Source organism: Scylla paramamosain, chromosome 14 (assembly GCF_035594125.1).
Source record: "Scylla paramamosain isolate STU-SP2022 chromosome 14, ASM3559412v1, whole genome shotgun sequence".
NCBI lineage: Eukaryota > Metazoa > Arthropoda > Malacostraca > Decapoda > Portunidae > Scylla > Scylla paramamosain.
Genome location: NC_087164.1, coordinates 15,923,717 through 15,938,492, shown reverse-complemented (window position 1 = coordinate 15,938,492; position 14,776 = coordinate 15,923,717). Strand labels below are relative to the sequence as shown.

Genomic DNA, 14,776 nt, shown 5'->3' with positions numbered 1-14,776 from the left:
CCCGTTGGAAGTCGGAGTCAAGGCCAGTCAATGATGGGCTTTCGCTCGGACAAACCACTCTCTCTGTCCTTGACTCCGACTTCCAAGGTGGAGAAAAATTAATAGTTTCGACTGTACGTACATGTTTCAGTTCGAGGATTGAGAAAATATTAGTGTCTTACTAAAGCATGTTAATGAGGAAGGGATATAACGCATTCTCACCGAGGTAATGCATTTCTTTAATTAGCGCTGCATGACTTTTTAATTACAGAATGTCGCCATAAGCTCATCAGTCCTTTTTCTATTTATATTTTCGCGCGTAGTCGCATTATGTTCCACCAGGCGTAGTCTTCAGCCTCGTGAATAGAAAACAGTAATAATGTAACATTGATAAAACAAACTCGTATTGAAAATATTACATCAACCAGAAATATTTCTAATCCTAACTTCTTTCACTCCTTCCTTTACCTAGTTTTCCTCAAAAAGAAAAGAGTTAGAAACTTCTTGATAAGTTCGAAATTTTCTCTGAGGATTAGAAGAAACCGGAGTCTCCTCGCGTATTTTCTTCGCCTTTTTCTTCTTCCGTCATTATAATAATTAATAATCGTGGTTCATATCTCATCGGGTACGACATTTCTTATGAGCTCCAGGTCTCTCTTTCCTGAATTCTCTTCGTAGTCAGGTATACATTATACCGAAAATCGTGAATGGGAGCGAGATTTTAAAACTTGTAAGAAGAATGCAACCGCTGCTCTGCCTCAAGGGAAAATATGAAGGAACCTATTTCTAAAATCAATGCATGTCCGAGAGTATTTGCCGGGAGTGGTATTGCGTCATCTGGAAATCATGTAGTACAATGAGAGAGAGAGAGAGAGAGAGAGAGAGAGAGAGAGAGAGAGAGAGAGAGAGAGAGAGAGAGAGAGAGAGAGAGAGAGAGAGAGAGGAACAGTACATTTCTTACAATCATTAATTCATAAATTGAACATATGTAGCACCATGCGTTGACACTGAAATCTATAAACCGCACGTTGCTGAGACACCACAGCTGACTGGGGCGTAAGACCGGGAGGGCGGTGACGCTGAAAAATAAGGTCAAAGGACGAAGGCCATAGTATGGAGACTCATTAAACTCTCCATCAGGGTTTCTCCATCATTGCATGCTGTTGCGCTGGATAGCCTGGAGGGGGCGAGATGGAGGTGAAGTAACTGCGCTGCCTCCATTAGAGGCAAGTTTCCACCTGCAAGAGATGGAAGTATGAGTATGTCACCTTTGATACCTCACCTGTGGGTGATGACCGGCTCGCTGCGCCTGCCTGATTGGCCGCCGCCACCCGCGCCTCGCAGCCTGGAGAGTGTTGGTGGCTCAGTGTTGGCTTCGAGATCGTCGCGGGTGGATGTGTGCGCGCGCTCGTCTCTCACTGCTCGCTCCTCATATATTACAGTAATAGTGTGTTTGCAACACCTGTCCTGACTTCACCTCAAACTGCCTCTGTTCTTGAATGATCCGCTGCCAATCACACATGGTTTAACATAAGTGGCCAGAAAAAAAATGAAGTGAAAAATCGAATTGTTAAGCTTGAACTCCATACAGTCTGAGTGCCGAGGTTCAAGGATGTAAGGAGCGAGAGATTGTGTCGTTATCACCCAGCCGACCAGGACTCCTTGACTGAAGATGAAATCCCTGTGTGTACTACTCCTGGACGCCATCCTGTTGGCCTCATTCGTCGAGGATTCAGGTGAGCCATGCAGTGACGTCCACGCAGTTCTTTACTGCCATGTAGTGGACCTGGACAGCCGTGTTCCCTCTGCGTGACGTGGCGCCGATACAGTGAGGACAAGAAGGGGAGGGAGGGAGGGAGGGAGGGAAGGTCAAAGGTGATCGCGATGTTCTACATAAATGTTTTGATGGAGTTATTCATTTATCAACTTAGAAATAAGTTCACTCATCAGGAAAGTGAGTGAGTTAATATCATATCAAGTGACCGAAAGATTTTGGTAGGGTTGTTGTTCGTGAGGTGGATGACTTCGTTAATTTTACATTCGTGTGGTGCTACGTGACTCAGACTGTGAACCAGTTAAGACAGAATTACATTTCTTATTTTTTTCTCTCTCTCCTTGTAATGGTATATTGATTCCTGAGGAGGGTAATCCAAACTTTGCTTTAAAACTGAAGAGAATATAGATGATTTTCTCCTTGAAGAAAAACATCTTAGTCATCATTTAACTTCGATAGATGACTGATGAATTTTTCTGTGGGGTTTGTTGACCTTCTGCGGGGTTCTTCTTAACACATGCAAATTAGATCAATAAGCTGGACATGAAAAATCTACATCGACAATAACGGAACAGACATCCGATCGTCGCAGGAAGGAGCAGAAGTAGCAGGGAGAGGAGGACCTGAAGACTCGGTCGCATCAAAAGACGAAACTTGCAAACTTCTCCTGGCGTCGTAGTGTTCATTACCTTGTCAGCGCCGCCTGCTGCTACCTGTTGTATTCAAAGCAGACGCAAAAGGCGAACTGCAAGACTGGAAACAAAATTATGTAGTGAAAATAAAATCTGCGACTTGGTGCCTCCGAGACTGATGGGAATAAATAAAAATATAATCTTTCATCCACGTTTTCGAAGATGATCTAGAATTCCTCCCTCAATTAGAGATGATTTAAGGCGTAGGGGGAGAGATGATTGTTTGTTGTGAGAACTTATCTGTGTGGGAGCTTATATGATAATATACGCAAATATATCTATGGGTTAATCATTGACAGTGTCGCTTATAATTACGTGTTTATTATAGCAACGGTAGTGATAGTAAAAGTAATAATTGTATTAGTAATAGTTAGAGTAGTGTACTTAGGGAGCATAATAGTAACAGGTATAGTTAATTTAGTAGTAATCGTGGTATAATTGCAAGCTTGTTAGTGAGTGATATCATTAGTGGTTGCTGTAGTGTTGGCGGTGGCGTGTTGGTTGTGGTAATAGTTGGTTTTAGCAGGAAAGAGGCAGACACAGTGTTCAGCAGCACCTACTTATCCGCACACATACGTGCCTAATGTGCATTAATGTGTTTGCGGATTATCTTGTGTGTCGCGGTGCATATCATGTGTATCATTAGCGCTGGCGGGTATGGCGATGGCGCTGGTGGTGTTGGTAGTTTTAGTGTTAGCGAAGGCAGTGGTCATGGTAGCTATGTTGGTAGTGTCTCATGGTGGTGAGGGTAGTAATAGTGGTCTTTAGGCGTAGTTGTTGATATAATATTTGTTCATGTTCTTGTTATTCTTACTATTTTTGGTTTTGTTCATGTTTTTGTTGTTGAAGTAGTATTTAAGCTACATAGTATTACTTCAGTGTGCTGGGATGAATAAAACAGAGACAGTAGAAGTAGGTCGTGATGACACTGAAGAACAACAAGAAGTAGTAAAAAAGTAGTGGTTTAAGTGAAGTTAGATTAAGCGTAAAGTGGAAGCAGGAGAAACACACACACACAAAAAAAGGGGAAGCTGCAAAAGCCATCAGGCCTACACGTGGCAGTCCCTATATGGAATACACCTTCCTATTTCCTCCTATCGTCTCCATCCATATATCTGTCTAATCTTCTTTTAAAGCTCTCTAATGACTGAGCACTAACAACATAATTACTGAATTCATTCCATTAATCTGCCACTCTATCTGAGAACCAATTCCTTCCAATATCTTTCTTAAACGTAACTTTTTCTTTCGAATTCGAACCCATTATTTCTTTTTTTATCCTGATTACTGAACCTGAGAATTTTGCTTACGTCACGCTTGTTATATCCCCTATACCACTGGAAGTCCTAACGGAATACATTAACAAAGCATACAGGTACCATAACAGTCAAAACAGTAATTGCATTAATATCAGAATTATTCGTAATATGTAGTAATGGCAATGGTATTATTAATGGATACAGCAACATTGAAAGTACCTGTTAATCACGGTAATGCCGCTACATTTCCATGACAGGTGACTTTGGGAGAAAGAGCAACGCAACTTCAAGAGAAATGAAATGGATTTTATTATTATTTCGAAAAACAAAGAGGCAGAGACTGAGAGCGAGAGGGAGGATGGGAATGAAAAAGTGACGTGGTATTGGATGTGCGTTGGAAATGAATGCGGTCAAGGCCACTATTTGAAGGACAGAGGGTGCGAGGAAAGGGAGGGACGGAGCCTGGACGAGGAAAAATAACCCCCTGAAACAACACTATTCAACGAGTTATCTCTCTCTCTCTCTCTCTCTCTCTCTCTCTCTCTCTCTCTCTCTCTCTCTCTCTCTCTCTCTCTCTCTCTCTCTCTCTCTCTCTCTGTGTGTGTGTCCCTCACTATGGTGTTAATGAAGTTGTCGGTGAACGTAACGGGGAAACATACACTTAGGTAGCCTTGAACCTCCTTTGAACTCCTGTAATTGCGTTGTGTTCTTTAATAGCAACCGTAAGATGCAAGCAAAACCATAACAAAGACAATAACAATAACAATACCATTAGAAATAAGAGTAAGAATCTAAATGTGTCACAGAACTACAAGAAAAAGAAAGACCCTCGAACTCCATTTCTCGTAGCCTGGTCTTTATAATATGAGTTTGTATTGCAAAATTCACAAAATAAAAAAAAAAGTTCTTATGTGTCTGTTTGTTGTGTTGTGGTCATTTAGGTGACAAGATACGCTAAGTTTCATTTATGTAAGTTTGGTGTTTTAATCTCATAATTACAGTATAAGACATTTAACTGTATTTTCAGTAATTAGTTCCTGGTTTAATTGCGGCCGCTGCGCTGGGCTTAAGTGGTGTGATTGCGGCGAAGCAGAGGAGAAACGGGGGAGGGGGAGGGAGTGGCGGTGATTCGGCCTGCAGGTACGTACGTAAGGCAGCTGGTGCACCTCGCGGGACGGGGGTGCTGCATCGGCTGGTCGTGCAAGATATAGTTATTGCAGCGAGAAGCGAGGATTGCAAGTGAATAGAGAACATTACGTAAAAGCAACGGCTGGCTGGCGGGGTAGTCTGCGCACTGAATAGGCTTTTTCGTCCTTTCATTTTGCAGGGCTGGTTGCGAGATAAGTAATGCGTGTTAATTTGTATTTGTGTGTGTGTGTGTGTATGTGTGTGTGTGTGTGTGTGTGTGTGTGTGTGTGTGTGTGTGTGTGTGTGTGTGTTCGAGTGTGTGTTTGTGTATGAAATTGTGAAATGGAATGCGTTTTCAGATAAGAACCTTCCCTGCAATAGCTTGGGAACAGACGAACAGAACACAGATGAATTGAAGAAATTCAGAAGGACGCCTCTGCCCTTCCATGAAATCGTTTCGTCTCATGATGATAACGTTTCTAGTATTATTGGTGGTATTTGTATTGACGGCATTGTGGTGGTGTGGGCATTGACGGCATTGTGGTGAAGGTGGATATGGTGGTTTACAGAGCCTTTGATGGGGATGGTAATGGCGGTGGTGATGATGATGAATGGAGGAAATGGTAAAAGGGAATGGCGGTTTGGCTCCGTGTGGGTTATGATGTATGTGGAATTTTACAAATGTGATGATTATGTGACAGTAGCAGCGATGATGGTGTTGGTGGTGACAAATGATGGTGGTAATTGCGGTGGAGGCGGTGGACGTAGTTGTGCTAATGATGACGATAACGAGAGTAAATTTTGTCATAAATGCTTTAATGCGGATGAAGCGTGGCATTAATGTCTCTTATGACGGAATGTTATTTGCAAAGGATAAAAGCGTGTTGGAAATGGTGTATGAGTGAGTGGTGGTCATAATGGTGGTGGTGGTGCTAGAACGTAGTTGTAGTAATAGTGTTAGTAATAGTATTACTGCTAACGGTAGTATTGATAATGTTAATAATATAATTAAGATATTGAAACAGTTCAGCTTATCATTATTATTATTATTATTATTATTATTATTATTATTATTATTATTATTATTATTATTATTATCATTATCATCATTATTACTAGTATTATTATCATTATAATTATTTTCATCACTCTTATCATCATCACTATTTTTTTATCACCATTATTCTTATTGTTAATACTAGCGGGTAAGCGGCATAACAATCACCAGGTTTGGCACGCAGCCGAGGGATCCTTGGTTGGAATCCCAGTCCCGACGGAGACAAAAATAAATTTGTCTTCTTTCACGCTGTAGCTCCTGTTCGCCTGGGATGCAGGACGTGAGCCCGGGAGTTGTGACCTTGTCTTCCAAGCGGGAGCGGAAGGGTACCAATTCTGCTCTCTTGCGTGTGTGTGTGTGTGTGTGTGTGTCAATTTGTAAGAGACTAGCAGTAATTAACGCCACACTTCAAAGGATAAACAATGTTTCTATACTACTACTACTACTACTACTACTACTACTACTACTACTACTACTACCACCACTACTAATACTAATACTACTGCTTCCGCTGCTGCTGCCGTTACTACTGCTACATGACAACTATTATGTAGTAGTAGTAATAGTAGTATTAGTAGTAGTAGTAGTAGTAGTACTAGTAGTTGGAAGAGGAGAGGGAGTAGTAGTAGTAGTAGTAGTTGGAAGTCGTAGTAGTAGTAGTAGTAGTTGGAAGTCGTAGTAGTAGTAGTAGTAGTAGTAGTAGTAACAAGTTGTTGTTCATGTTACTAATGCTGTAGCTATTGCTGTAAAAACATGAAAGCGGAATCAACAACAGAAAAAGCAGTTGTAGCAGTAACAGTGGCAGAAACAGCAAAAGGAAAAACAACAACAATAAAAGTCGTTGATGCTGAAAAGATAGTTACGATGACGCCCAGCTTTTACAGGATTAAGATACAAGAGCACACGGATGGATAAATGAAAAGAAAAAAAATAAACATAAGAAGAAGAAGAATAGCAGGGGAAGAAATACCAGGAAGAGAGGGGATGAGGAAAAAGAAGAAAACAAGAAACACTGAAGGAAAAATAGGAGGAGAAAGTGGGTGAAAAAAAAGAAGAAAAGAAACATAATAAGAATAAGAGGAGAAGGAAGTGGGTGAAGAAAATGAAAAAAAAAAGAAAAAAAAGAAACATAAGAATAAGAGGAGGAGGAAGAGGAAGAGCAGGCCCCTTTCCGCTGGCCAGCCAACACGGATAATTACACAGACGGTCGATGCGAAGCTTTCTGCAGGGAGCAAGGGGCGTTCCTGCTTGGGCTGGAGGCTTCAAGTGTGGCGGCGGTGGTGTCGGTGGTGGTGGTGGTGGAGGCGGTGCAAGGTTTTTGATAAAGTTAGGAATTTTATTTTTTTGGAAGGCGGGAGAGAGAGAGAGAGAGAGAGAGAGAGAGAGAGAGAGAGAGAGAGAGAGAGAGAGAGAGTGTGTGTGTGTGTGTGTGTGTGTGTGTGTGTGTGTGTGTGTGTGTGTGTGTGTGTGTGTGTGTGTGTGTGTGTGTGTGTGTGTGTGTGTGTGTGTAACGGGAATGCAATACACGAGTAATAAACGCGGGGGAACATAACAGGAAAGTAATTTTGAAAGGCAAACTTAAACTGTTGTGCGTGTGTGTGTGTGTGTGTGTGTGTGTGTGTGTGTGTGTGTGTGTGTGTGTGTGTGTGTGTGTGTGTGTTTGTGTGTGTGTGTGTGTGTGTAAGCGCGCAGGAGCAGCAGCTAAAACTATGATAAGGGAGGGGAAGATTAAAAAGGAATAAAAAATGTTAAAGACAAAGGTTTAGATGGCTATCATGTGTCTTTCTGCCTGTCGGGGGTCCCTTTCATAAGCTCGTTCCCTCTGGGTGTTTAGTCTTGGGCTCAAGTAAGTCCATCCATAAAACCGTGGACAGCGGATGAAAGTGGAGGCTGCGTCGTGGACTTTGATGGGCGACGTTTTGGAGGCAACGTGAAGGAGAGGAAGAGCGCTTGAGGTCCTTTTGTTTCGTGCTTAACTTCTGACGAGAGACGAAAGACCAGTGAGAGAGAGAGAGAGAGAGAGAGAGAGAGAGAGAGAGAGAGAGAGAGAGAGAGAGAGAGAGAGAGAGAGAGAGAGAGAGAGAGAGATTTTACAAAGTTTACAGTTTAATTTGCTGAAAGCCAACCATATGAGTGACATTATTGGCGTGTTCTTCAATGGAGTTAATGCATCTTGTCCGATCGTGTTAATGTCGTGGATGGCAAGTGCTTGAGCTTACTTTATCGACGACAGGAAGTGTGCTCATTACGATATTAATGTGCTCCTCCGTGGTTTCTTCCTCTTTTCGTCGTCGTCGTTCTCCTCCTTATCCTCCTCTTCATACTGCTATTCAGTATCTTCCCTCCTCTTTCATTCCTCCTATTCGTTCTCTTCCTCTTCCTCTTGCTGGTAGTCGTCCTCGTCGTCCTCCTCTCTTTGATGTTTGTGTTAATCTTGTTTGCATTACCGTTTCAAAATAATTGTACAAGATAACTTTTATTGGAATTGGACGTGATCGTGAGTTGTTCAAAATATTGGTCTCAAAGCCACAATGTTTGGTTGCCTTTATATAAAGAGTTAAGTATTTGATTCGATACGAAATTTCCATTCTCTACTCAACGCTGAAGCATGGCAGCCAAAAGGAAAAAGAATGTCATATTTGTATCCTGAACTGCACCTGAAATTATTGGTCAGGTGTAATTTGCATTCATATTGCACCATAAACTTTTATATAACAATTATTTTTCCTCGCTAGTGGTTACGGTGATTTTCCGGCTTTTTTTTTTTCATGTGGATGATGGTTTTAGTGTTTTCTCTTTAACTGTATGGTATGAAGTGCATTTAGGAATGATCGTTTATTAAAATGACCAGGTATGCCATTGATCGGGAATGTTCTTTTAAATCTATAATTATATTACCAATTATTTATATCTTAAAGCAGTACCAATATAAAGTAAATAGAGTCACAGGCACTTTACATAAGGACTCACCAAACATGACTTCCTGTGTTCCCTTAGGATCGATGCACAATTCTGAATATCTGTGGATTATTATTCGTCAGAGCTTGGTGTACACACTTGTGCCTGTTGTATCTTTGTCAGCGTTGTTGACTTAAGTGATGAAGTTGAAATTTATTATAAGATAATTTACATAGTTTATATACCTATGTCATCATCCGCCAGTGCTTAATGTAAAAATACAGTGAATACAATCAGTTCGAACTGTGTGCAAATAAGGTGACGCCATGGCCAGTGGAGGAATGGAACATGCTTGAGTGAAGAATGGATGTTTTACATTACTTATATTTTTTCCATCCTTGAATAGTATCTGATAAAAGACGTAGATCCACCATAGTTACACAAACATTTAGGGATTTTAGAAGGAAAGGAAACCCTCCCAGCCTTGTCCCTTTTAGTCACCCGTTACAGCACGCAGCGAACTCAAATCCAATCCGTTCCTCGAACGGATTGGAGGTAATGAATAAATGAATTCATAGTACTTTCTTCACCTGGTTCATGTGTGTTGGTTTCGCTTGGGTTTGCAAAGGAAGACCGAAAGTGAGAGTGGCAGCAGCGCCGATCGATTGTCGCCGAGATGGTGAAGTGTGTGACTCAATAGCCTCGAGTGTGAGGCGAAATGAAGGGGCGGCTCAAGAGGAAGGGACGTGTGCGCCAGGTGTAACAGCGTGTTACTTTAAATACATAGAACCTTGTTATAGCTTCCATTGACTCATTGTTTATAGGCGCAGCCATTGATACAGCTAAAAATATAGGCGTTGATGGTATGTTTGTCGGAGTGTTTTAGAAAATTGTAAGAATGATTAAGTTAGGAAACACAGATTATATAATACCGTGGTCACGCTGACTCGCCTGATCGATTGAAGGCCTGCCACCTTCCCGCCACCCCGGAGACTCGTCGCGGCCCTGCTGCTCACGATTACTTAGGAAGCTTATTCTGTCTGTCCTTTGATGCAAGACCTTTGAGTATTGTTGTTTGTTGTGAGGGTTTTGTTTGGAGAAGGTGACCTTGTTTTCTTGAAGATGTGTAACAGGAGAAAAGAAAATATTTTCTCCCTCTTTGTCATGGCTCACTGACGTCAGAATGCTAAAATGGGATGACGGTGTTTCCAGTTGAGGAGAAACTAAATACAATACAAGTCAGGCTATTCTCAATCGGAATCCTGTGACACACCTCGATAATTCTTAGTGAAACGAAATGATGATAACACTACAAAAATTATGCATGTAGCTCAAGCACGGGTGCAAGGCGTCACGCAGCCTCCCTGAGACTGTCCAGCTAACTGCGGGCAGCGGTCACTTGCGACGCGTGAGTGAAATAGTAGTAATATGGAACAGGCCGTGCGGGTCCGATGAAAATACACTACCACCGTTATTACCGTGACGACGAAACGGCGAGCCATCATGCCCGTGGTGATGAACGGCCAGGCTGCGAGGAGGGAACACATTATGCAGATCAGAATCCAATATGGGAGCGGAAAGCTGCCAGGAATGAAGGATTGTAATATTCATGACAGATTAGTGGTGACAAAGTATATTGAGAAAAAAGAAACATGCGCTTAATCCTATATTAATCAAGTGTCTATGTATACGTATATCAAGTGTATACGTATGCTGGTTGCAGAAGCTATGGAAAATTGCTGTAATCATACATGCATCTGGTGATAAATTACTTAAGAATACTGACCTTAATACGTCCTGCTTAGGAGAAAATAATGTAAGCATCTTTAAGGTAAAAAAAAAAAAAAGATCATCTTATAATGCACATAGTGGAAATTTAGCTGGATATCGTTGCGCTTCTCCCCCACTTCTTCCTCCTCCTACTCCTCTTCCTCCTCCTCCAATTCTCGAAAGCGACTGGTAACTGAACTTTGACGTCGCAAGAGTTATGGCGTTTGAGCAGCAAGTTTTCTGCCTCGAGAGACTACACTCGCCTACACCTCCAAAGTTAAGAAAAAAAAAAGGCCTTTCATGTGTCAGTCGTGGCCTGCCCCAGTTTTGTGGGAAGGAAGTGCAGGCAACATCTTGGTGACACACTTGATGAGGGCAAGAATATGTATGTGAAGCGAGGAGAGAGAGAGAGAGAGAGAGAGAGAGAGAGAGAGAGAGAGAGAGAGAGAGAGAGAGAGAGAGAGAGAGAGAGATTATGGTATTGGCACACACACACACACACACACACCACAAACTTCATCATACTTATATTATTATTTTTTTTTTTTTCTTACCGATTGGACAAGTAATAAAATAACGTCCTTTGATGCCTGTGTATTCGACTGCTTGGCTTATTTGTGTAGGTAGCGATGTCCTCACCTACCAGACATTGTGTCAATCCCTCCGTCACAGTGATAAGAGAGGACAACCCACACAGACACCTACTGGTCGGTGATGGAATGAAGTGCCGAGTGCTCGCTGGTATCGATGTAGGGAGCATGTCCTGTATCTCGTCGTGCAAAGGGTGTGGATCCTTGTCGCCGTCAGCAACGGTTTGGAAAGAGTGACATAAGGGAGGGAAGGAGAGAGGCGCAGAGGAAAGGAGAGACACGAAAGGAAGCAGGAACGAAAAGGGGAGAAAGGGAGAGTCAGGAAGAAGGGAAGAGGGAGGGAGGGAGGGGGAAGAAAGGCACGAGTCAACAAAGCGAAAAGGTCCGGTTGCCTAATTTGAAATATGATCCGTGGAAGATGAGGAGAGAGGAAAGGAGGGAAAAAGAAAAAAAAAGACATTGAATATGATCCTTAAACTATCTGCTATAAGTGGCTGTGAACGAAGTGTGTTATAAATGACTGGGAACCTTATTTTTTTTCAACACAAGTAGCGAAAGTTTTTTTCTTGAGTAGGTACGCGCACAATACACGCTTAATTTGAGATAAGTATGTACATGTTCGTTAGCATTCTTTTCATTGTTGCTGACATGAATTTCCTCTGTAAAAGGCGGGGAGTTTTTGTTTGAAAGTTGCTTAGAATACACATTTTTGTTTTACATATATGGGAGAGCGCTTACCACTTTCCTGTTCTTTCCACCTTATCTCTCCCAACTGTACCCTTCCCAGTTTTCCTCTACTTCCTAGCACAGTATAGCCTTCCCTGCTTATCACCGACTGCAGACTGTTCTTATTTGTTTTTTTTTCCTGCAGTATATTGCCTCTATCTGCCTTATCTCGCTTGGTTGTCCCCGGCCAATATCCCTCCTCTTTCCTGCACTACCTTGCTTTGTCTCCTCTTTGTCTTATACTGTCCCGCTGTCATCTGTCTGTATCATTCCTTCCCTTTCTTCTACTCCTTTACCTTCTCTTCCATTTCTACCCTTTACTGTTCTATTAACCCTTTCCTTTCCTATTCTCTCCCCACCATGCACTGCCTCTTTTTGCTTCATCTTACTATATTTCCAGTTTGTATATTGACACGCCTCATAACTGAACGATGTAATAGGTTACCCAGGAAGACTCAACTGGCGGAACACATATACATCATTTGGTATTTTATGAATGCGAAGGGTTTAAGGGTTACGGCGTTGGTTTTTATTGCGGTAGGAATGGCAGTACGGTTAATTATGTATGGTTCCGTAGATACCAGGAGAATATAGTGTTTAATGACACCCTATAATCTCTTAACGTGGGCAGTTTCAACCAGTCTTTGATATGTTAAGTTGTTATAATGTAACTGTTTATCTTGTGTGTCTCTACGTTGTAAAAGTGTTAGTTAAGCTGATCATCACAGGAACTAGTCTTCGATGTAATAAGTTGTTATAGCCTATATGCGTATGCGGGTGTTGCAAGTTGAATAGCTGTTTTTTGTATTAATTAAGGAAAGGCTTGATTAATCTGATAATTGCTGTGAGTTAACATTCACTGGAGGTGATAGGACGTTCCATTACTCGTTCCAAGAAGCACTGAAAGGACAGCTGTCAATAACAGGCGTATGTTGTGCAGGTCAATATTATTATGACAAGCGCCGAAGGGAAGACGATGCTCGTGATATTTGCTCCCTTTTAAGTGGTAGTATCGAGAAACCGACGGAGGAAAATTAAAAATATTTTCTTTACTTATACATGTAACAAAACCTAACCACTTCCCTAGAACGTTAAATGCTACTGAAGCGAATAATTCGGGTTATTGAGTAACTTAGATCGTGCTTGTTGATTTATTTATTTTTTTATCTTCATGCATCTTCGTATATCCATTTATTCATTTTACCTCATTGAGATCTTATTAAGGTTCTTCCGGTCACATGCTAAAGGGAAAGACTATATAATTAATACAGTATTGATGTATCGCTGAAATTCTACCCAGCACTCAGTATTCCCCTTCCGTTCTACGCAGCCCCTCAAGAGCCGCCGGGCTGGACGCGGGCCGCCGAAGGGAAGCATTACTAAGTGCTCCTCGCCCTAGCCGGGCCCCATCTGATATTACTGCCTATTATTATTGTTGATATTATTAAGAGCGCTAGGGTTCTCTCTCTCTCTCTCTCTCTCTCTCTCTCTCTCTCTCTCTCTCTCTCTCTCTCTCTCTCTCTCTCTCTCTCTCTCTCTCTCTCTCTGTGTGTGTGTGTGTGTGTGTGTGTGTGTGTGTGTGTGTGTGTGTGATGTGTTTGTCATAAAGTTTTAATTTAATCCCCAGGGAGGTAGAATTTCAGACAAAAATGCCTGGGGGAATGTGCGATGACGTGTAATCAAACTTATCGAAATTAAAAACTTCGTCTCAAAAGTTATCAGAAAGAGACTGATATATATATATATATATATATATATATATATATATATATATATATATATATATATATATATATATATATATATATATATATATATATATATATATATATATATATATATATATATATATATATATATATATATATATATATATATTACTACCGCTGTTACTACTACTGCTACCACCACCACCACCACCACCACTACCAGCACAACAATAACAACCATCACTACCACTACCACAACCATCACTACCACCACCACCACCACCTGCATTACAGCGAGAGTAGTCAAGTACACACATCCACAAGCAGTACAAACCGCACGCTTTCCACGCTCTGAGCACTGACGAACCAGCTAGTTAGTCAGCCAGCGCTCCCTCCTTCTTTCCCTCCCTCCTGGGTTGTGATAGAAGCGACGGTGTTCAATTATGGCTTCTATTTTAACTGTGAATCTATTGTAAGCTGGCATTTACGGTGAATGTAACGCTCTGGTGAAATTCATTGCCCAAATAACCGGCCTAGGTAATCGTCCCGTTTGCATACTAATACTTGCTGCCTTTGAGGAGAATTTCTGCTCTAAAATAAAAATAACACACAAAAAAAAAAGGTCTTGCAAACCTTCGTCCCTTGCATTGGTGATGGGGATAACACTCGACAACAACGCGCCGAGCCGTACTACCTAGCTGTTCCCGTCTCTTCCCACACACACACACACACACACACGTAGCTTCACTCCCTCGTTGACAATAATACTGGTACTTTTATTTCTTGCCTTTATTGCTGGGCACATCCGTGGACTGCCGTTGTCTGCTGTCTCCCGCCACCAGTCCTCGGGCCAGTTGGGAAGCGAGGCCTGGTCCACAGTCTTGCTCAGCTCACTCCCCCCAACCTGTTCATTGTTTTGTCTTATTATGAGATTGGATTATTGTTGTTTGTATTTTCCTTTTATGATATTTGTTTCGCTTTAATCATGTATATACTATGAAGTTTTTTTGTGAAGTGAGTGATGAATTAATTTCCTTAATTGCATCTAGATCCTCTTCCAGAAAATGAACAATGGTGAGGACAAACTAGGTAGGATGCGTCGCTCATGTTGTTTGCGTGCAACTGTTATTTTTATTCACTTCGATGGATGCGTGAAATTTTTGTTTTCACATTTTTATGATGATCGTTTGTTTT

At 41.6% G+C, this 14,776-nt stretch overlaps 1 protein-coding gene across 1 annotated transcript in view; it reads left to right on the top strand.

Moving 5' to 3' along the window:
• The first annotated feature begins 1,335 nt into the window (after positions 1–1,335).
• Positions 1,336–14,776, top strand: part of LOC135106937 (zwei Ig domain protein zig-8-like) — a 52,363-nt gene continuing 38,922 nt past the window's right edge. The window contains exon 1 of the mRNA XM_064016388.1: positions 1,336–1,715. Coding sequence (XP_063872458.1) covers positions 1,652–1,715 — 64 coding nt within the window. The 5' untranslated portion in view covers positions 1,336–1,651. The remainder of the gene's footprint in view (positions 1,716–14,776) is intronic.